The sequence below is a fragment of the Ambystoma mexicanum genome, chromosome 9 (genome assembly GCF_040938575.1).
Source record: "Ambystoma mexicanum isolate Mex_15411 chromosome 9, UKY_AmexF1_1, whole genome shotgun sequence".
Classification (NCBI taxonomy): Eukaryota; Metazoa; Chordata; class Amphibia; order Caudata; family Ambystomatidae; genus Ambystoma; species Ambystoma mexicanum.
The window spans coordinates 131,422,122-131,445,857 of NC_090931.1; the positions used below are offsets into that span (position 1 = coordinate 131,422,122).

Genomic DNA, 23,736 nt, shown 5'->3' on the forward strand with positions numbered 1-23,736 from the left:
TATGTGGTGCTTCCTCAGGAATTGTTCCATGTCCCTTGAAATTAGTTGTACCCCATTGTCTGTTACCACTTTTCGTTGGGGAGTCCTTCCCTTTGAAAAATTTCGGTGAGGACTTCGATTACTGTCGCGGTGGTGATGTTTGGGACAAACTCAGCCTCAACCCACTTTGATAAGTAGTCCATTAGTACTATGCCATAGCGATGTTCGGGCGCCATCGCCTCCAAGGGTCCTATAAAGTCTATACCTACTTTTGACCACACCGCTTCTGGTACTTCTGTGGGAATCAGAGGCGCCTGTCTGACCTTTAAGCGCTTGTCGCTGTTGAGGCATTCATGACATCTCTCTATCATGGTGCGAATCTCTTGATCCATGGACGGCCACCAGTAGGCCTCTCTCACTCTGCGACAGGTCATAGTGTTCCCTAGGTGGCCCGCATGGGCTCTGCAGAGAATGGTCCTTATCATCCCTACGGGAGGGATTATCTGGTCCGTTTTCAATATTATTCCATCCGTTTCTGATATCTCATCTGCCACCTTCCAATAGGGCCTCATGCCTTCTGGCATCGCTTTTTCATTCGGCCACCCTTCCCTGATCCACTCTTGTATTCTCGCCATGGTTGGGTCCTTTCCGTCTTCTTCCAACCAATGCTTCTCACTGAGTTCCAAGTAGTCTGGTGCTTTGAGATCTGTGATGGCTGCCACGATGCATTCCTCTTGTAGAAACGTGGTGGCCTTGTCTTTGCCCTCTGGTAATCTTGACATGCAGTCTGCCTGCGAATTATTCCATCCTGAGATGTGCTGTACTTCAAACGTGTACTCCTGCAGTTGCCAATCTGGGTGTTGACACTTTGGTGCCTCCTGGGCTGAGCATGTGGATGAGGGGTTTATGGTCGGTTACCAACCTAAAATTTGTGCCCCACACGTATGTTCTGAAATGTTCTACCGTCCATGCACACGCTAACATTTCCTTTTCTATGGTGGAGTAATTCTGTTCGGCCGAGGATAAGGCTTTCGAGGCAAAGGCTACCACATGTTCCGTGTCACCTTTCTTCTGCGTTAGGACAGCTCCTAATTCGTACGCACTGGCGTCTGTGGTGATGACTGTACCCCATTCGGGGTTAAATGGTTGAAGACACGGCGCTTCCATTATGTGGCATTTTATGCTTTCTACCGCTTTCTTTTGGGGTTCTTGCCACGAGTACTCCGACCCCTTTTTGAGGAGTTCGCGGAGGGGTGCTGATGTTTCCGAGAACTTAGGGATAAATTTTGCGTAGTACTCCGCCAGTCCAAGGAATGACCTTACTTCATCTTTGCTGGTGGGTTCTGGTGCTTTAATTATGGCCTGCATTAAATTGTGTTTGGGACTTAAGATCCCTTGCTCGGATATTTTGTACCCAAAGTACTCGACTTCTTTCGCCTTCAATACGCATTTCTCGTAGCGTAACCTCACCCCCGCTTCTTGCAGCTTGGTTAGGACTGTTCTCAATGTGGCATCGTGTGTCTGTTCGTCCCTTGCATAGACAAGGATGTCATCCTGAAAATATGCCACATTTTTGACCTTCCGTAGTAGGACATCCATCATTCGTTGAAAAGCCGATGCAGCAGAAGATAAGCCGAATGGCATCTTGGTGAACTGATAGGTGCCAAACGGAGTGATGAATGCTGTGAGGGGCTTGGATTCCTTGTGCAATTGTATTTGGTGGTATGCGTTTCTCATCCAGTTTTGAGAATATTTTGTCTTCTTTCATCATAAGAATCAGTTCATTTATGCTCGGTAGCGGGTAACTGTCCGTAATGACTTCCAAGTTTACACTGCGAAGGTCAATGCAAACCCTTAGCTCTTGTGAGTTGGTGAGTTGGGTTTCTTTATGAGCACGACTGGGCTCAGCCACTCTGAAGATTCAATTTCTTCAATGACACCATCCATCCTCATTTTGTCCAATTGACTCCTGAGTGTGTCTCTCGCGGTTGCTGGTACCGGCCTCACGCAATGTTTGACTGGGATCGCATTCCTTTTAAGCATTATTTTGTGGACGAAGCCTTTGATATGCCCCGGCTCCTCCGAGAAGAGTTTGGGATAATCACTTTTGACTATTGGTACGCTCCTCCCGCAGACAGAGAGTACTTGATCTTCTGTGCTGGGATCCAGTTTGATTTATAATTTATCTTGGTCGTCCCATCCTAATACTGCTGGACCCTCTTGGCTGAAGTATACTCTGGTGGTGGTTTCCCTTCCTTTAAACTCCACCTTCCCATTGATATAGCCCAGCAGGTCAACTGACGCACCTCCAAAAACCGTGGGTTTGTGCCGTGTGGTGAGCACTCGAACCTTTTCCATCCCCAACATTTCTTTGTATGTGCGTAGGGGGATTATGGTGAGGTCAGAACCTGAGTCCGCCATGACTTTTGTTTCCATCCCGTCGATTTTGATTATGCAATGCGGTTTTTCTCTCCTGGCCCGTGTGCTGTTCACCATGACGACCGTGGGTCTCCCTTCATCTTCCGAGGACGACTCTCTTTCCGTGTTGCAACTCATGTTGACGTTTGTGACTTTCTTGTTTCTCCACCGACACACAATCGAGAAATGGCCAATACGTTTGCAGATAGAGCACTCTTTATCTCTGGCTGGGCACTCCCTGTCAAACGCCAAATGTTTCGTGCTTGTACACCTGTGGCATTTCAGTGGTTCTTTCGTGCTCCCTCTTTCTTCTTTCGTGTTCGATACTTGTCTCTCTTTCTTCGGGCGAAACGCCACTGCTTGTATTTCAGTGGAACTATGGCTTCCCGTGAGTTCTTTTAGTCTCCCAGCTGTTTCTTCGACTGCTCTGGCAATCTCCATTGCTTTCTCTAGCAGCAGTTCCTTCTCCATAATGAATTTATCTTGCACTTTCCTGCTGTTGGTGTGAACTACCAGCATGTCGCAGATGAGGCTCTCGGCATTGTTGCCAAAGTTGCACAGCGCTGCCATTTCCCGTAGCTTTGTGACGTAGTCGTCAACGGGTTCTGAGGCTTCTTGTCTGCGGCTATAGAAAAGTATTCTGTGCAGAACCGTGTTCTCTTTACTGGCAAACCTTTTTACGATTCTTCTTACCGCTTCCTTGAAGACGTCATCGTTGTCACCAACCACCGGGCCCGGGGTGAGACTTTCAAACACCCTCTGTCCTTCTACCCCTAGGGCGTTAAGTAACATTGCCCTGCGCCGTGCCGCCGAGAATCCTGCACCGCCCACCGCCTCTACGTATGTCGTAAATAAGGGGTGCCATTGCGGCCACGGGATGGCAGGTTTACCTGGAGTTTGTAGGAAGGGCGGAGGTGGTGTCGCGCCTTGCATGGTTCACGTGGGTTGTAGTGATGATCCTCGTCGCCAATTTATGTAGTATAATAGTTGTAAGGATGACAGGAGGCGTCTTAGTGATAGTGATGTCCTTTATTCAGCATACGACATCAATCATATATAGATATGTAGGTGGTAAATCCCCTTGGGCTGCTTGCCTCTAATGTAAGGGGTTGCAGCTGGGAGGCTGTATAGTCTTCTGTTAGGCCTGGGGCCTAATTCTCGGAGGAGCTGGGTTGGGACGTCTTCCCACGTCCTCTGCTGCTCCGGTAATGCGCGCCGAGCGCGCGGGGGCAGCCCTAGTGGCCGCGGCCGAGATCTCACGAGAGTTGCGGCTCTCGCGATATCTCTACACAAAGGCCCAATTTGCAAAGCGTGTTTGCAAATAGTAGGCAGACTCGTGCTTTGGGGTGTTTCATGCTTTTGTCTCAAAGGAGGTTGATTGAATGCACCCTCCACTGCATAGTACAGATGGGGAAGGTGGGATTGAAAAACAATGCTTTGGTAGTTGCCAAGCAACAGGGAGACGCAGGGCTGTGCTCATATGAAGATGGTCTCAGAGTGCATCCTCAGCTCCTGTAAGGTGGGGGCTGGATAGTTGAGGTAGGGCAGGTGTCAAGCATGGGGTATAGTAGTTTAAAAGCAAAGAAGCCATCCAGACCTCAGCAGGACACGCAAGCCTTGTGATCTGCTTCGCAAGCCGAAGAACAGCCTCAGACCTCTCCTGCCAGTGATCAGAGATCCCAAGCTTCAATGCAGGGCAGTGGGGTCCAAATCCTGGGTAGTGTGGTGGGTCGGAAGAAGGAGTCGAAGGACAGTCTGACTTTCCCTACTGTTAGAGGGATCCCCAGCCTATCTAAAAGGTAATAAAAGGTGCCAATTGGTCGTCAGGAAGTCCCAAAGTAAAATAGCCTCAATCCAAACCTAAGTCTACCTGACCCTTTCACTAATATAACCAATTCAAACGAGGCCAAGACAATGGGCCTCATTACGAGTCCGGCGGTAACCGAGCCGGAAAAACCGATAGGTTACCGCCGGACTCTCATTACCATTCCGCCTCCGTGATTCCCAGAATTACCGGGGCATTATGACCCCGGTGACCCAGGAATTCCGGAGGAGGAATTGTGCAAGTCCCCATTCCCATGGAGTCCCATAGGACTCCATGTGGATGGGGACAATGGAAACACCGGTTCAGTCTATGACGGAGCCGGTGTTTCCATTTCCGCCTGCAGGCACCCAGCACCCGGTGTTAAACCCACCAGGTCAGACCTGGCGGGAATGACACCTCCCGCCGGTAGGACTCGTTATCAGCCGGTCCGGAAAGAACGGTGGTGGCGGTTTTACCACCACCATTAGTTCCGGACCGGCAGGGTCGTAATGAGGCTCAATGTCCTTCTTCCCCCATGTCGTCTTATCTTCTGGTGTTTTAAAAGTCTCTTTCACTTCATGTGTGATCTTCTGGATAGCTCCGTAAGCTCTTGCAGCTCTTCCACAAAGCTCTTGGATCCGATCATCTCTTTACTGATATACTTGTGACAATTCTCTGAGAAACTTTCCCAGAGTCTCGTCTAGACTTGTAGATCTTTTGCAGTCTTAACCCAGGCTGTCTTAGCTTGGGCGGATCTTCTTCCAATTTGATAATTTCCCTGTCATTACAGGTTTGTATGCCCAGCTGCCTCCACTCTTCACCTTTAAACTCGTAGGGTAATTTCCCCTCCTTCCTTGGTATTTGTTTCCAGCCTTTAACTATTCCCCAAACAGGGTTGCTCATTATTCTCGGTATCTGTTTTCCACACTTTGAGTTAAACAGTTTGTTCGTGAATATCTCATCCTTATGACTAGGATGAGTTTCTCTCGTCATGTAATCTTGCCTCAGCGGCCTCTGGCTGTTCTCTTTCTCCCCGGTACCTCCATATATGCAGGGGAACATTGGGGGGCTTGGCCCTCACTCAGGCAGGGTCTCTTCGGATTTGGCTTCTCGTGCTTTGGGTTTGTCAGCTTCCAGTTCCTGGCTTTCCTTCTGGCTACTGCCATATACAGGTGCTGTGATAGGGAGCTGCTGGTGATATGATATTTATAACGCGCCTATACACAAGTGTTTCAAGGCGCGACGAGGCAAGGGAAGGGGAACAAAGGGAAGACCGACAACGATCCTACTAGGCCAGGTGACATTCAGATCGCGCAAGTGCATGGGAAGGGGAAAGGGAGAAGTGCGGGGGGGGAGGGAGAGGGCGGGGGGGAAGTGCAGTACAAGGGATAGTACAATAAAATAAGAAATAAAACGGTCAGCAGGTGGCAGTGTATGGTACGTGTAGAACATAAGTGCTGGTAAGGGGGGCTGTAAGGATACAGAAAAACAGTCCCCAGGTACAGGGGTTGCCAGGGAGGCAGTGCTGGTGGGCAACTGGCGGGCCTGGCCCAAGATCAGAAGGGAGGGTAGGTATCCAGTGCAGTATCTGTCAGGAAAATCAACAGGTGAGAGAGGGAGTGAAAGCAGAAGCAAAGAGGAAGGTTTTGAGGTGCTTCCGGAACCGGAGATGGTTCTCCTCAAGTTTCAGGGAGGCAGGAAGAATGTTCCGGAGGGAGGCCCCTGCCGAAGAGAGAGAGATCTACCACCAACTCGTTGCTTGGAGAAGCGACTGAGGAGTTGGAGCAGGAAGAGCAGAGAGGTTGAGAAGGAAGATATTTAGAAAGAGAGAGTTGAAGGTATTTCGGCCCCAGGCCCCAGAAGGCCTGGTGGACAATGCAGAGGGTTTTGAACTTAATCCTCGCAGCCACTGGGAGCCAGTGCAGAGATTTCAGTCCTGGAGAGATACGATCTGTGCTCCTCGCTGTGATGGTCATTGCTTGCACGAACATCTGATCGTGGTCATGCCATCACTGATGTCTCATGCTGGCGTTCACCTCCTCGAAAGTCGCAAGCTCTGCGGCTCATCTCTGCTCCTCCTCCCCCAGGCATGATCACATCAGGGGCTTCCCCTGTGTACGACACTCACGCTCTCTCGTTACTCCACTCGTCTCCGTTAAATGTACATTTCTCCTCAAGGAGACATCTTTTCCTTTTTCAAATTGGTTTGTTTCAGCATTGCTTTTAGCCAGATACACAGGGATCACATTATTCATCCGGCAGGTAGTCACATATTTGATGGTATGGTGTGTGGCCTAGGGAGTCCTTGTCCCCTAAGGGGGGGGGGGAAGTCTCTCCCAGTAAGGTCCCACTTGTCCAGACCCCTAGGGAGGGTCTGGCGGAGCAGACTCAACTCTCTAGACTTTGAGGGCGAGACACCCACTTAGGGAGAAGGAACAAATACACTTGATTAATCACAGTAGGTAAAAAGCGCAGCTAAAGCACAGCTAAATTGAGACGTGGTCCACCTTTTGAAGGAAAATCACCCCTAAAAGAAAAGGGCTTGCAACAATCTGCAGATGTTTGACTACGACTCCCATGATCCATCACCATTTACTATACAGGTCAAGGACTGATGAGGGTTGCAGCCCAAAATAAATCCAGAGAGCCAAAAGTTGCAGGCCCCTCAACTTGTGTCTCAGACGGCACTAATCAGACCCACCTGCCAGCAGCACATCCACACAGTCCTGCTAGGGCAGTAGGGTTCACAGCGTGGGGCTGGCCTCCTGGGAGATAAGGGGGGAGGCGAAGGATGTCTGAATAGAGAGGGGGCAGGGTGCGAGGGGGAGGCGAAGGATGTCTGAATAGAGAGGGGGCAGGGTGCGAGGCTCCTCCAAAGGGGAGTACAGAGACTACTTTCAATACTATATATAAGCAGGTACGGCAGCTGGGGTAAACCAGCAACAATATTTCTCCTATGGGGTGGGGAGATTGAATGCTTTCAGGCTATTCACTGATGTTCTAAAGCATCTGGTAAAAGAATTATCCAGCTAATATGTACTTGATAGATTATCCTACAGGGCAGCTTATACCTTCTCTCTCTTCCTAAATATCCTCCTTCTCGAGCTCTTCGCTCATCCGCCTCCAACTCTCTCAGGGTCAGCCGCTTCTCCAAACAACGAGTTGGGGGCAGATCTCCCTCCGCTGCAGGGGCCTCCCTCTGGAACAGCCTTCCTGCCTCCCTGAAACTTGAGGAGAACCATCTCCGGTTCAGGAAGCACCTCAGAACCTTCCTCTTTGCCTCCCCTTTCTCTCCCCCTCTCCCCTGCTAATACTACTGAAACTGCACTGAATCTGCAATCTGCAACTGGGCCACTCACCGTTCTCGGTCCTTGGCCCAGCTACTCTCCCCTGCACTGACTCCACAGCAACCCCTGCACTACGGGACTGAGTCTGTATCCCTACAGCCCCTCTTCCCAGCACCTGTCTGCACTTACCTCGCACTTGCCACCAGCTGGCCCTTGTTATTTATCCTGTATGCTGTATGCTAATAACCCTGTACTGCACTTTCCCCTCTCCCTTTCCCCCATGCACTTTTCCCTTCCCCTCTACCCTTGCAGTATCTGAATGACACCTGGCCTAGTAGGATCGTTGTCTGTCTCCCCTTGTTCCCCCCCCCCTGCCTCGTCGCACCTTGAAACACTTGTGTATAGGAGTGTTACAAATGCCATATCATAAAAATGCCATACAAATGCCATATCATATTTCTGTAGGCGGTGACAATTTATTTTACTAACCAGTAGTTGCTTGACAAATCTAGAGTCTCAAAAATGTAAATCCCAGAGTACTCCTGCTGGATGGGCGCTAAGAAGTGGAGGGGGTGAGAATCTTGCTATTTTAGCTCACTTGTCTAAGTGGCCAACATCTGTTGCAATCATTAGAAACGAGGGGTGATGGCTAGTCCTCGCGCGAGTAAAGTAAAAGTCTGCATCGGCCTATTGCGTTTATGCTGGGTAAGTATAAGGTCCAGGCTCATCACATCCAACGTCCTACTGCTTGGCCTGTGGGAAAAGCACCCGGGTGGTTTAACGTTTAACCCATCAAAGATCAGAGGATCACACAAACACATATGCAACTGGGCACATTCACAGTGATGAGAGTCTGAAGTGGGCATGTAAGATACCAGATAAATAATGAACTGAGGAACCCCAGATCGTTTCGTTTTATCCCGCCATGCCCCATTCCCAATAGAGCTTAAACTCAGATCCTGGGCATGTCTAAAATAAACAGAAGTGATCTTTCATATCACTCTCTGATCATCACACCTTTGGGACTCATTGGACAACTCCATCTGGGCAGATGGCAGCCCATAGCCCCCTGCTCAAACAGATGACGCACAGAGGTTTCCAGATACAAATCGACCTTCACCACAAACTGGGACACCTACAAGGCTATGCTCAGAGGCTGCACCATTGCTTCCATAGAACACAGAACTTGGTAAGTACAGAAATATGTCAAGGTAGCGAGGGGCCGGGTTCCAGTATCGAACGCTCCTGTGCTTAGCTCCATTTGTTAGTTTTGTAGTCCTGATATTTCTGTGCAAGGTCACAGGTTGATAGAGGTGAACCCACACCTCTGGGAAGGCATAGGTGGATAGTAACTGCGAGGTAGTCAGGAGTATCTACCCAGAAATATATCGGAGAAGATCAAGGAGGTAGAGAGTTACCGCTGCAACCATCCTCCCCATTCCCATTGAGCCCTAAGGGGGCTCAAATGGGAATGGGGACATATCGGCTCCGGGTCCCGCAAAAGGGGAATTGCCGGGCCCACCGAGGTCGGAATGGCCCGGTAATTCCCCTTTCGCGAGACCCGGACCCGAGTTTGGGGGTAGCCATGCCCTTAATAAAGGGCATGGCTACCTCCAAACTTGTAACGAGGCTCAATGTCTCAGCTAGCAGCTGTACCCTCCCTACCCGCCCCCCCCACAGGAGTGACGAGTGGCTTTAGATATAAACTGTAGCATCAGAACGCCATCACCTAACAGGAGCTTTCCACCCTCCTAAAAGTGGAAGGCATATCACAGGGTGAATTACGAAGCTCTTGCAAGAATTTGACAAGATTCAATTACTCTCTTCTTAAAAAATAACCAAAGGGAGGAAAGCTCCAGCTTCCCAGTCAAGTGTCAGCAAAATCTGACTTCTGCTTTCCCGTTAACTCCCAAACTTGTACATTCAGAACCCTTCCTGAATAAATGCAGTCAACAAACCCTTTCAGAGCACAGGTCGAAAGAGCCAACAGCTAGCGCCTTGGCATTCCCAAGGCCTGCAGAGGTCTGCCGGCACTCGTCTCGTGCATCACTTGCAAAAATCCACGTAAACCCTTCACCATCAATATTATGGTGGGTTTGAAAAATGCAAGAAAAAATAAAACCTAGCTGCAATGGGATAGTCGAATCGGCCAGATTACCTAAGAAGCCACACATGCACAGCACCCCCCTTGTACCTATCATTGGAAGTTCACCTCCAGAGCTACACCCAATGACAATCCCCAACGAAGGAGAAATGCCCATTTATTTATTTTATTTTTTACATTTATAGAGCGCACAAGGCGGTCCTTGGGCATTGTGGCGCTGTTCCAATTTCTTGCTTACTTAGTTACAGATGGATACATATAATGTGCAGATATAACAAAAACAACAGGTGGTTGCAGTGTAATACACTAAGGGATCATTTTTGGCTTACTAGTTCCATGGTTACAGGGGGGAAACACAGTAGCCATACATACAATGGAAGTAACAAGAAGTTGGATTGGAGGTTACAGAATAGAATCATCGTAGAGGGGCAGACACAGTGGGACTGCATGACCTACTGGGTTAAAGGCTGGTGGTAGGTCAACCGTACAGGACACTGTAGTTAAACTCTTAACTGGGCAGAAATGGAGCTAAGAAGCTGAGGGGGCGTGGGGGGTAGAAATATGGGGGGGAAGGGGTCATTAGTTGAAGAGCAGTGTCTCGAGTGATTTGCGGAATACAGAGTATGAGGTTTCACCTCGGAGCGACATGGGCAACGAATTACAGTTTTTAGGAGCAAGATATTGGAAGCTGGTGCTTCCGGCGATGGCTTTTTTTGAAGAGCCGGACCTGTATCTGGTTGGCAAGATGGGTTATTTTTGGTCTAGATGAGGTAGCTCGTATTATTTTCTCTGATAAGTATGGGGGAGCTGTGAGCGAGAGGCACTTCTGTGCAATGGCACAGGTTTTGAAAAGGATGCATTCTTTAACTGGGAGCCAATGAGCATCCTTTCTAGCCTGAGAGAGATGCTCCCTTTTTGGGATGCTGAGAGCAGCTCTAAGAGCATTATTTTGTGTGTCTTGAGGTCGGTTGAGTTTTTTGGCTGAGGTGCCCATGAAGAGAACGTTGCAATAGTCCAGTTGAGCCCTAATAGTGACCTTAGCTATTGTGAGCCATTTTTTGGTCGATGGGTACAGTTAGATTGCATGATGATTTTAGTGGTCAATGCTGCATGAGGCGGCAATGGCACTCATTTGGCGAGTCATGGATAAGGCAGAGTCAATGTGGACCCCCAGTGATTTTACTGACGGCACAACAGTGATAGTGGTATTATCAATGTTGAATGTTCTGTATTGGGGTCGAGTTTGTTGAGGGTATCTTCAGTACCTACTAGGAGGATCTCTTTTTTATCTCAGTTGAGACACAAACCATTTGCCGCCATCCAGGCCTGGATGGCTGTATAGGTGACAGTGTGGCAGCGTCTTGCTCACAAGATCCAATGAGTGGGAGTAGGTCTCAAGTGTCGTCGGCATAGTTTGTGTAAGCTATGCCGCGATCATCCAAGTCATTGAAATGTGGTCGGTTGTTGCATCCTTCAGAGCACTCGGTCTTAAGTCGATTAATCTAGGCATAAAATATCACTGCCCCACACAACGTAATAAGTGTTTATTCATATGGTGCATAAAGAAATGTCTGCTAATTTGCATACCCAGAGTGCATTGCTGCGTTTCTCTGAATTACAGGAAATCTTGCAGTGATGGCTACCAGAGGGCGCTGCACATGTGTGCATCATTTAGCTGAAATTGCCCGTTGAACTATGGTTTGCAAGCTTGAGGGATAACTGACTTTCTTTGTAGCACAATACAAACACTTTGTGCATTGTCAATTATGCCATTTAGCACGTGTCAACTAGTTTTGCTCGGGATCACAATGGACTTTGGTGTAGTGGCCAAAGTGGACTTTCGTTTGGCCATGGGATAAAATAATCACCACTGATATGGCATGAATGGGCACACGTTTACAGGGTGATTTTGATGACAAGTCCTTACCCTTTAGGAAGAGGTTTAGGCCAGTATGCCCGTGGGGTCGGGGCAGAAGGCCACTAAGAGGGGAGTTTGTTTAATCATTCATCAAATCAATTGTACAAGGGATTCCCTGCATCCTAGTGCTAGGATCTCTGCTTGCGATGTAGCAACACGTACAGTGTAGACTGAGATGCCACAGAAAGTCAACCTAAGAGAGAAGGGGGCGAGGGGAGGTGGCATGCAGAAGAAAAGACACTTCACACTACCCAAGGGATCGCAGATGGCAATATGGCAGCTCGTCCAGAATGGGAGTCGACCCACTGGGTCTTGGCCCCCTCACGCACATTATGGAGGAGCCAGGCCAGTGAAATACGAGCACTCCCTCAGCAGTTTTTTTTCAGCTGTGGGAGTGCTCTTAACTGTCAAAGGGAGACACTGTTTCCCTTTAACAGTTAAGTTCCCTAGCCGTGCAAGGTCATGAGCCATGCAGGGCTGGGGGCGTTTGCTTCCCCAGCCTTGCATAGCTCATTGGAAATGCTGGCCGGGGAAGTACATGCTTGTATGTTCAAGGGTCGCTCCTGCGCCTCCTCGCACATACAGACAGAGCAGGCTGGGGTGGGGTGTCTTGTCACCCACACTCCGGCCCCTCTGCGTATGAGCAGAAATCAGGAAGCTTCCCCAATTACTGTTCATGCTAGCAGGGGCCTGAGCGCTGGTGAGGAAAGACCCGCGGCAGAATGTAAGTTTATGTCGGTTTAAAAAAAAAAATTAAATTAGGTGTATGGATGCGTGCATGCTTGTGTAAGGTGAATGAATGTATGATGGATGCTGGTGTTCATGAGACGTGATTGCTCTGTGTATGTTGTTTAAACGTGTGAGTTTTAATTCATTTGTTTAAATAGGTGTATGGATGTGTATGGATGTGTGTATGCTTGTGTTATGAGTGAGTGTATGATGGGTGCTCGTGTGAATGAGACAGTGCTTGCTGCGTGTATTTTGCGTAAATGTTGTTAGTTTGTGCTGGCTGCAATGATTTTGGCGAGTGGGGGTAGAAGTTTGTACAACAAAGGCATTTTAAAAATGCCTTTGTTGCACAACTCTCCTTCCCAGAGGCCAAAATCAGCTCTTCGTCTGAGGTGTTGTGGGGCCCAGGGGACAGCGTTGTTATTTTCTTACTGGACATCTATGATAGATGTCTAGAAAAAAATACCATCCCCGGCCCCTAGATCCCATGTGCCTGGCATACACACATAACCACATTGAGTGTGCGTGTGAGAGGAGCTCAAGACCCAGGGGACACGCAGGTCATCAGTAAAAATAAAAAATAAATACATGCCTTTACCCTGTGCCCCCCAGCGCCTCGGATACACGCAATCACTTTCATTGTGTGTGCACGTGAGGCACTTTGGCCCACAGGGCAGGCATGGCATTTTTTACTGGGTCTGCCCAGTAAAGAATGCCAGCCCAGTCCGCTGGAATTCCTAGTGCCTCACATGCAATGTCAAGTCTGACCCCTAAGTCCCCCAGCACCTCACATGTACACACAATTGATTATCTGTTCGTGTGAGGCGCTGGAGGGCAAGGAGGGAAGGGATGCCATTTATGAATGGGCATCTGATAGACGCACAGTAAAACATACCATGATTAGGTCCCTCAGCACCTCGCAGACCCAATCCCAATGTATAATAATGTTTATCCTGGGATTCCATTTGTATTAAACATGACCATACATCATTGAAAAAAAGTAATTGTTACCTTTGTTTTAATTTTTCAATTTGATGTTACGACATTGCTAGAAACATTGAATTGACCTTTCATTTCGTTGTGGTTCCAAATAGAACCAATTGATCATCAAATGACAATTAATCTTTAGTCGCTGTTTAGACTTACCTTGGGTTTTTTTCATGCTTTCTTCTCTTTTTTTGTATCATTGTTTTCATATATGTTTTGAAGGATTTTTCATCTTTATGATTGTACAAAAATTGTATTGTATATGCCCCCATATGTTGGGTTTTTAACTTATGCAATAATTCTTGATATAAAGATTTGTCTTAATTTCTACAAACTCTAATGTCTTCCTTGGTGTTTTGTTTTGAGATATCTACAATTATATGTAGAGGCAATTACCCATGTGGTGAAACAGGATTGGACCACGAGTAGGGCTTGAATTCATTTATGCCCCTCACAGGCCAATCGGTACACATACCAGTACCTTTTTGTTAATATTAGTCTCTTTTGCCCCCAACTGGTACGTGATCCCAGGGGCAGACCACAGCCACAACAGAGTGGCACCTCTTTTTGTTGCCTCAGCACCTCGCATGCATACCATTAATGTGCGCCTGTTAGGTGCTCGGGGCCTCAGTGGGTGGGCACTGCAATTTTTCCTAGGCATCTATGCCCAATACAAAATACCATGACGGTTTCCTGGGACCTGGGACACCAGCTCCTGACACTCATCTGCCCCCTATCCCCCTCAGCGCCTCGCAATCACACATAATCACATTCATCATTAATGTGATTATGTCTGACTGCAAGGCACTGGCACACCATGGAGCAGGCATGGCATTTTTGACTGTGCATGGTTGATAAAGCAAGCATGATAAGTGTTATTATGTAGCTAGACTTGCATTTTTATGCAGCCAGTCTAGCCATAACTTATTGTGGTATGACATTTTATATTGGACCGTTTTAATAATGCAAGTATGACCAGTGGTGGTTTTCTTTCTGTGGCATAAACGTTTGTATTAGGCATCTTTGGTAAAACAAGCATGGTAGGTGTTACAATGTAGCTCAACTGGCATTTTATTACAGCCAGTTTGAACATGTTTTCATACTTTGGCATGCATTTTTAATGCTAAAGCCAACTGGAGTATGTTCTTAACTGGGGATACTGCCATATATTGGCAGAACAAACATGGACATGTTTTCTTATAGTATCATTACTGGCATTATGCACAAAGCAAATAAGAGTATGTTCTTATTTGGGAATAAGAGGGTATAATGGTGCAGTCAGCATTGAAGTGTAGGGGCACAGCCAGTGTGAAAATGTTTTATACTGGCACATATTGTGGGAAAATGCATCATGAAAATGTGTTGGAGAAATGCTCCTGTGCACTGTTGGTGACTTGCATCTATTGGAGTTCTTTCATGAGTTACCCTACAATACCCGGTTGCAAAATGTATGGGTTTTTACCCAATTAATCTAAAAAAGTATGCCCTAAAATGCACCATTTTCACCCATCATTTAAAAACATTTCACAGGGGGGAAACCCCACATAAACCCCCTTTTGAGTGCTGCAGGCTCCCTCGCTACGCTCGGTCGACCTGGCCTATCTGGGACAATTATTTACTTCCCCTCCAGTTAAGAAATTCACCAGCCACCACTACTGTATGGTGTATGGACCAGAGATGTTAAGGAATGCCTGCGTCACTTAATGACCAACCAGCAGGCAGCTGCAGATTTGGTTCCATGTCATAATCCCGCATTTTAAAGACCGAACACAAAAAGGCTGATTCTTTTGGGCCATTTTTGTGCAGGCTTTAAAATGTGGCATTATTAGATTGAACCCCTCCTCCTTCTGTAACGCCTCCCCTCCCCTCTCGTCAATCAGAGGTTGTTTAACCGGCCCGAACCTCCCATTTCCCCTCAGCCCTCTACTCACATCTAAACACACATTCTCCTAAACACATACACCGACATACAGCTTCAAACTTACTTGTCACTCCCGCGTCGAGACCGCTGGGTCACACAGACCTGTCAGCCCCTGTGCGTACTTGTGTGTGGAAGGGCTTGACAGTCCAATTTAGAAAGACCGCTCCGTGTGGTCACAGAGCAGTCTTTTTAAATCGGTCTTTTTCCATTCGGAAAAAAGAGAAAAGATCTTTTGACCTAGGACCGTAGATTTGCCCCAAGGAAAGGACCAGCAGAGCCTTCATTCCTCACACAAAACCCATCTGTGCACAGCACCAGAGTGAATGAGCAGCAATCGCGATGAACAGCGAGGACAGACAGGGTCGGCGCATTGAGCTCCGAAAGCAACCAGGAATGGGGGCTTCCTACCAGTAACCACCACACTCATTCCACCAATATGCTCACTCTCCACTTTACATCAACAATAGAACACAGCTACACCCCTCGATCAATTCAGCCTATCTGCACACATACCTGCATTACACCTACAACACCTCAACAGCAGGAACGTCATTTCACCAAAATGCCTGAGGTAGCGGAAGTGACATCACACGACCCTTGACCTCTGATGAGATCACAGGAAGTGATGTCATTTGACCACACCCCGACGTTACATCACAGGAAGCGATGGAACACAACCTTTTACCCCTTGACAAAACAGAAGTGGCATAGCATTGTTCCCAAGTACACTACAAAAAACATGGTTACAATATCACTATAATATGATATCCATTTCATACAAGAATGGATCACCACTTGTATTTTTAATATCAGTGTGTATAGGCCCAGATTACCAAATTACTGTGAATGCAAGCAGACGTCCAAGGCATATGATAATGATGTGTTATTATATAGCGCGTAAGTGCTTTATATAGAACAAATACGAATACAATATCACCCAACCTGTGTTGGGACTCATTTATTGGCCTCAGAAGGATGAAAGGCTGAGTCGAGGTGCTTAATAACAGACTCAATCAGTGACTCACCCCCTGAAGTGTGCCTCAAATAAACCTGTAATGAGTCTAGCAATTATTGTATAGAATTCCAGAAAGACAAATTATGTGTTATTCCTATTCTGTTATTTAGAGTCACTGCTCAAAGTGTTACGTGTGTGCAACCCCTGGTTTGTTTGTTTTTTCTTCTTCTAGTGGTCTGACAAGAAAGCCAGCCACTCCAGAAACAAAGAGCCACATGACGCTGGCCACAGCCCAGGAGCTTATATTAACGAAAATAAAAAAATCTATTTTCTTTTTAGGGGTAGCAAGGGAGACCTCGGGGGTCGCAACTGCGTCCACTGGCAAACCTCAAATAACGTCCCTGCTCAACAGTCTGGTAGAACACAGCTACACCCCACAACAAAATCGGCCTAGCTGCACACATTCTCTTACACAGGCCCTACGACAGCCAGAATGCAGACTCTGACACCACCCTCCTTGCTGCACACATTACACGGATCTCTCACATCCAACGCACCTCACCTAGCATTAGAATGCAGTCAACCCTGCACACCCACTCTGGCTGCTCACATACCAAGTGCACCCAAGCACTATATGCTACACTCCTCTCTTTACTAACACGGACCACGGTGCCCAAGGGCGTTCAACCCACAGCGCTTTGAGATCATATCAGTGATACATAAGGTGCTAACCAAATGCACCATAACATTTCACTGCGGTTGGTCGCCAGTGTGGGACGGCCAGGAATCTGCCTAGTGTCAACATGGAATCAAGTTTCAAGAACGTTTAAGTCAAATACTCTCCATGCGTCTGCGAATCCAAGTAGTATGCAGGAGTAATAACGGAAGGAGAGGACTAGGTCACGTGGGAGATTATTGGGCAGATGTTTCACTCGCTTCGGGGGCAAGCAAAATATAGCTGTTGGATGGATTGATGGGGGAGGTTCTGTGGCATCTTAACGTCCCACCACACACACACACAAAAAGAAAGTGGTCAGCATAGAAAAGAATGGAGGCACCTTTGAAAAACACTGTGGGGGTGCTTGCAAAGTCACAGGTCTACAGCAGAGGACCAGTGAATATATTGCAGACTGTCTTGGTATCCATGTTAGCTCCAGCATCAAATTATGGTATACATACTAAAAATCAAGAACAGATGTGGAAGAAGGCAGGTGCTCATTAAGTCTTACCGTTTTGACTTCAGTCTGCATTTCTTCAGAGGCTACAAAGCAAAGAACACACAATTACTGATCTTTTTTTTATTTTTTTTATAAAAGAGTATGTTTAATTATGGGGTAATTGTGTGAGCGTGTGTGTGTGTGAGTGTGTGTGTGAGTGTGTGAGTGTGAGTGTGTGTGTGTGTGTGAGTGTGTGTGAGTGTGAGTGTGTGTGTGAGTGTGTGTGTGTGTGAGTGTGTGTGTGAGTGTGTGTGTGAGTGTGAGTGAGAGTGTGTGAGTGTGTGTGAGAGTGTGTGAGAGTGTGTGAGAGTGTGTGAGAGTGTGTGAGTGTGTGTGTGTGAGATTTGAAGGCTGTGTGGGTGTATGCATAAGTGCACAGGAAACGTGTCCCAAGTGTCACGCAAGAGGGTGTGGGTGTAGGGTAAGCGCAGAGTGGCCATCAAGTAGTGTGCTATACGGCACTTGTGTTTGATTGCAGGGTTGCGTGTGTGTGTGAGATATGAAGTATTGTACGTGTGGGTACAGAATGTGTAACATGCTTTGAATACATGGCCATCTTCTGTGGGTGTGTATGCGCCATCTGTTCTTATTTGGACACAGAGATAAAGTATGACACTTGTGAAGCAACACATGGCAAACGTGTCTGGCTTGTCATTTTAATGTAGGGGTAAGCATCAGGGATGCACGTGATTGCACACTCTTTGCTCATTTTGGGGTAAATGCGTTTCAGGAAGGAAGGAAAGACTCTCAGGAATTCACTAGTCACAATGCAATATTTGGTGGCAATAGGGAGAATGGGGTGGGGCAGGAGGGTGGACGATGTGTGAATATTATGCAAAAAGCGTGTGCATGTGATGAAGAATAATGTTTTTTGGAGCATGTGGCAAGGAAGTGTGTGGGACAGGAGATTAGGGTGTTCGGCTATGGGATGTGTACACATATGGAGAGGGATAAGTGCTTCATTGGCATGGACTCATGGGGAAAAGCAGGCTGTGCAACTGCATTGGTGCTAATACACATGTTGGATTCCATAATGTGAGAGGGTACTAGTTGTGGTTTTAGGGCTGTTTTAGGTTACACAAACCAGTCACCAACTCTTAACAGTTCAGCTTGCAGTAATATTAGATGCCCTTTGAGAACACTGAAGTCACACAAAAAACCCTGCGAAAGTCGAGTTAAACCTCCTTCAATGGTTAAAGCCTAATTTCAGTGATTCGAAATGAGGATCAAGGCGAGCTAAAATGTGGACATTGTTGGCCAGTCTACCTGCTAAACTCGTACATTAACAATTCAAAACGAAACTCCAGGGGAAACGATAGACCCGCCAATATTACATCTTTTTTTACACTTACTGGTACTAAACGGGTAATCAGACGAGGTTATGATGGCCATAGTTTAGAGGCAGAAAAGGCATTTTATAGCGTAAACTAGTCCTTTATAAAAGGAAGGTCTCGCACAATATACTCCAACACCAGGGCACAAGTAGTCGCAAACAGCCGGGTGTCGGTGGACGAGGCGGGGTGCCCTCGGCCACCGCTGCTTTATGATCAGTCTCTTGAACCATTCCCAAGGTCGATTCATCAGCAAGATAGTGCAAGGGGCATCCTTTATGAGAGCGGGTATTGAAAGCTACTTACCTTTGTGGGCAACATTTTAGTGTTATACCAGAGCTGCTCTATACCGGGAGGTCTGAGGGCCATGGGGGCAGGCTACACATTCAATACTGTTAAGACAGAGGCTATGCATGGTTCTCAGACAGGCCATAGGGTAATGCTGATGCTGCATGGAGGGATTTAGGTACTCCGGGTCATTAAAGGTTAATGAGATTGGGAAGGTGGGCTTTGTAAGTTAGTTGGCACTTTAGTCGGGGGAATAGTAATTCTTATAAAGCTGAACGTGCTCCTGAAGGTTCTGCGTGTTCAGATGCCCCCCTTTCAAGGCTAGTACAAACCATTTGGAGATGCTGCAAAGAGATGGGCTGAGGGGGGATCTTAAAGGAGTCCAGAGAGATATTATAAAAAGGAGGAATCTGATTTCCAGGCTTCAAGCAATATGATAAAGCCTGTTTCACAAGTCAGTTCTTGGAGGGCCCATGTTGCCAGGAAACAAACACTTGGAAAACAATAGAAGGCAGGATGTTAGTCCCCCTTACCAGACGGATAATAGGTTTGATGGAGGAACCATTCTCTGGGAAATATGCAGTACTCCTCAGAGAACTATCGGGTTTTGGCTTGGCTCTTTGGGGGGAGTTGGGACAGGCAGGGATGTGTTGGACCTCCCAATCTCGGGCAATTGGAAATTGAAGTGGAATGATGGAACATTTGGAAGCCATGGATCTGTTGTGGAATAACCTGGGTAGATCAGCACTGGCAGGGTGGGACTGGGGTAGAAGGGTGTGGAGGGGATGGGGGGGGGGGATGCTGAGCTTTTAACTCCTATGCTGCATATATACATTTTATGAAGCAGAAGTAACGCAATAGAAGCTGCTCAATGGTTGCCTAGTTGCTATTTGGACATACTCTTCTGGTCCAAATATCTGTTCTCCAAACATGTTCTGATTCCTTAGTACAAACAGGGAGGGAGGGGCTAGTTCAGCTTTTTGGGTGTAACTGGGATCGGGATGACAGCAGACAGTTCATGATGGAAACATGCTCTGTAAAACAAATTTAAGTGCCCCATGGATCCGACTGATGTGGTCTGTGTTTTCTTCTGTTAAACATTTTAAAAGCACTACATATTTTGGTGGCTAAAGCAAGTGAGGTAATTTGACAAGGATTGCCAAGCTTTGGCTAAGCTTCACCAAAAACACAGGTGCTTGCTACAAAAAGGTCGCAATTTGGCCCCCGGAACAGATCTGATCCCAGTTCTCACTTGGAAACTAGGCAGACAACACTGATCTGTGAAAGCTATAGGAATTAAAGAGCTAGCAGAGACATGTAATCAGTCAACGCAGAAGAGACTTGCATACAATGCTGTCCCGATACCCCAAGTTTTGCTCAGTACACAGTTTAGCCATCTTCAAAACACTGAGAAAAGCATGGCCGGGGCACCTGCAGAGAACACCCAGCTAAGAACACTTTTCATGTACTTCAATGAACTATGTATCACACACTTGTGAAATCTTGGAACAGTGTAGGCATTTTCCTAGGCAAGGGAGTTTTCCATTCTCATAGATCGGGTGCTTGTCACTTAGTGTGTTCATTTCCCAACACTCAAGTGGCATCTAGTTGCATTGGAGTTCGCATTTAAGATCAGACATGTTCAGTAATCGGGGGCAAGTTCCATGAAGAAAGAAGTGTAGTGAGTGATCACAATTTTACTTTCCTGCCATATTATTTTTCACCCTGCCAACACGCGTCTCCATAATACACGTAAACAATATCATGAAAAATGCCCATTACCCTTGACTACATTTGTGGCAGGCAAAACCCCTTATCTTCTAAAAAAATGGTGAAACCGTAGTCCGCTTAATTATCATGCCAAGGCTGGATTACTGCAATGCACTTCTTGGCGGCGCAAGCAAAGAGTATATTCAGACTCCAGATCATCCAGAATAATGCGGCGAGAATAATCTGCAACATTCCTAGAAGGGAGCATATCTCTAGCTATAGGAAAGATCACCAATGGCTGCCAGCGGCGGAGAGGCTCCGGTTTAAGATCCTCGCTCTAGCTCATAAATGCCTATTTGGCAGGGTACCTACATACCTCAGACAAATGCTAAACAAACCTGCTTGTAGTTGCGCATGTACAAAAAGAGCAAGAGGCAAGGGTTAACACCTTTGTGGTTAAAGCCCTCCCCAAGCCCTATAGCAAGGAAGAACATTTCGTCCAATTCAGAAGGAAGTTCAAAACATTTTTGTTTAACTAATGCATGGCCCCTCACCACAAAGCTGTATGTGTGTTTACATAGTAACTGGATGGACAAATGAATGCTGTAATCAATTATGTTAAACACAGTTTTGAACTACTGCTGTCCCCTTAGTCCATTACATATATTGCCACTGTAGCCTAACTGAAGATCACCATGCCTAGTCACCGCTGCCTTGGCTGGACACGCATGTACGCACAACTATGTTTAATGGTTCTTTCTCCTATTCTGCAAAGTGTAGACTGTTTTCCAACATGTATCCACACAGTTCTTATGTTGGTGAAGTTGTGGGAGATATTGCCCCACATCACTAAGCTGCATTTGCGCAAGAAACAGCAACCTGGCTGCCCTGGCTCCTGTGCGCACCAGGACCTCAAAACTGCATTTTGGCAGCAACAAAAAATAAATGGCTGCAGCATCCTGCCTAGCACACTTCAGGCAAAATGAAACCGGGGGACACCCTGAAAAAGTATGCCAGTGTGTTCTGAAACCTATCAATGGAATCAAGCGAAAAAACAGTGTTGCTTTGCTGCAGAAGCAAAAATCCCCTTCAAAATGAAACCTTTTCACCCATTCAAAATGCTGCTTTGATGCCAATTCCATCTGTCATTCTGAAACCACTGATTCAAAAGGTCCCGTCATGCCCAGGATATTTCACTGTGCTTCACCAAAACCTGGCATAATTCCTGAGTGACAGGCCCAGTCCAAACAGATCTGAGAGAAATCAAGAAGCAACTTCATCTTCACTCACACGGGAACACGCGTTTATTTCTTTCCAAATGTATCCAGGTGCAGCAGTTCAAAAGACTAACTCTCTGAGCCAGGTCAAGTGTAAATGTATATATACTTTAGATAAAACTCTGGCATTCAAGGAAATGACTACAGCTGCAAAGACAGTATGGGCAGCAAAACTGAATTTAAAGAATGAAATGCTAGCAGTTTTAACATGTGGAAAAATGGGCTTTGCTGACTGAAGATAAAAATTGGCCCATTTAAAAGTAAATTGTTAATGAAAGCCTGCTTACTTAGCAATGTAAAGGGTTTATGTTAGTGGTGATAATGCACCCATAGGCTATCTTCTTTCCCAGGTTTGTTTTTATTCAGGACCCACAATAAGAAATTTAAGAGTTTAAAAACACATGGGCTAGATTTGCAAGCTCTCAGAAAAACCAGTCATTCCAGTTGCCATGAAACTCCCCCCAAGGAAGGGAGACACACCATAAATCCAGGACACGTACGTGAAAATTGCCAGCTTGAAAAACTGGGCTAGGACAAAGAAAGTTCACACGCTCGTCAGACATTCGTCTGTGCTCCAGGCTGGGATAATAGAAGTCCTAGGACACTAACCTGTCAAGTGTAAAGGGCAATAAAACCTTCAATTAAGATGGGAAACCCCCTTGCCCTGACAGGAAATGAAAGTTTCTTGTAGTTGGAGGAAGAATGAAAAAAGGGATCTAGTAACAATGGACTGCCTGTTGGTTACAAAGACTATTCTATCCAGAAACCTTAAAGACTTTTTATCTCTGCAGCAAGAATTAGTAAAAATGTAAAAGGTTTGCAGTTTCAAATCTAATTTTATGTGCTTTCTTTTAAAACTTGGTAGAACTCATTGCCGCATGGGGAACAGAAGTTACAGAATATGACAGATTCCAAGGAAAGTATTAATGTTGCAAACATAAAATGTTGTACATACATCCCTGGGGATAATTAGCATCTGTGTATACAATTGTGGGTTTTTAGGACAAATCTTTAATGTGTAAAATTACCAAAATGTATCAGAAGGGTGAAACAAGGTTGCACAGACTGGAGGATTTGACTGATCTGTGCTGCACATAATATTTAACCTGTGTGCATAATTTACCAAGAGATTGCAAGTGCATAAATGTATGTTTTTGGCAAAATCAGATTTTCAGTAAAGTAAATGTGGGAGTTTCTGGACATTGTAAAACTCACCTCCTAAACCCGACACCATTCCCTTAGAAATTCTACCAGTTCAGAGCAAGGCAGAGACTAGAACCCCTTCCCAATCCAAGTAGTTTAGGGGCGTGCATAGTTAACCCTGCCCAGCCTCTACCTTGATGATGTCATTTTACACTATAAATAAGGGTCCCTGACACAACTTCCTGATTGTGCTGCGCCGGTGTCCTGTTCCCGTTTCATCTATTCGGACTCCAGATCCCAACTACAAAGCCAAGCATTGCTGATACTGTGATAGCAAGGCCTCTAATATACTAAAAAAAAACACCAATCTCCCATTAACCAGGAGAAAACTGTGGTACTTTAGGCATCCTGATCCAGGTTGGTTTACCGCCACTTACTGCATGCTGCTGCCGTCCTGCTGACCCATTTATCCAGTAACCAGAACTGCCAGTCCAGAAGTACTGCCCAGTAACCAGTCAATGCCCAGCTGAACTGTCCCGCCGATTTTGTCTGGCTGTCCTTTGTTAGACCAGATCCATGTGGTGACCAGAACGCCGACTGTCCAGAATCCAAAAACTAAAAAGTGGACTGTGAGTATCAATAGGAACCATAGAAAACCATAATGTACC

At 46.5% G+C, this 23,736-nt stretch overlaps 1 protein-coding gene across 2 annotated transcripts in view; it reads right to left on the reverse strand.

Annotated features, from left to right (window-relative positions):
- The window catches only part of C9H11orf52 (chromosome 9 C11orf52 homolog), a 208,442-nt gene that overhangs the window by 43,519 nt on the left and 141,187 nt on the right, over positions 1 to 23,736 (reverse strand). For both annotated transcript variants that reach the window (XM_069614297.1, XM_069614296.1), the window contains one exon: positions 17,332 to 17,363. In XM_069614297.1, coding sequence (XP_069470398.1) covers positions 17,332 to 17,363 — 32 coding nt within the window. The remainder of the gene's footprint in view (positions 1 to 17,331; positions 17,364 to 23,736) is intronic.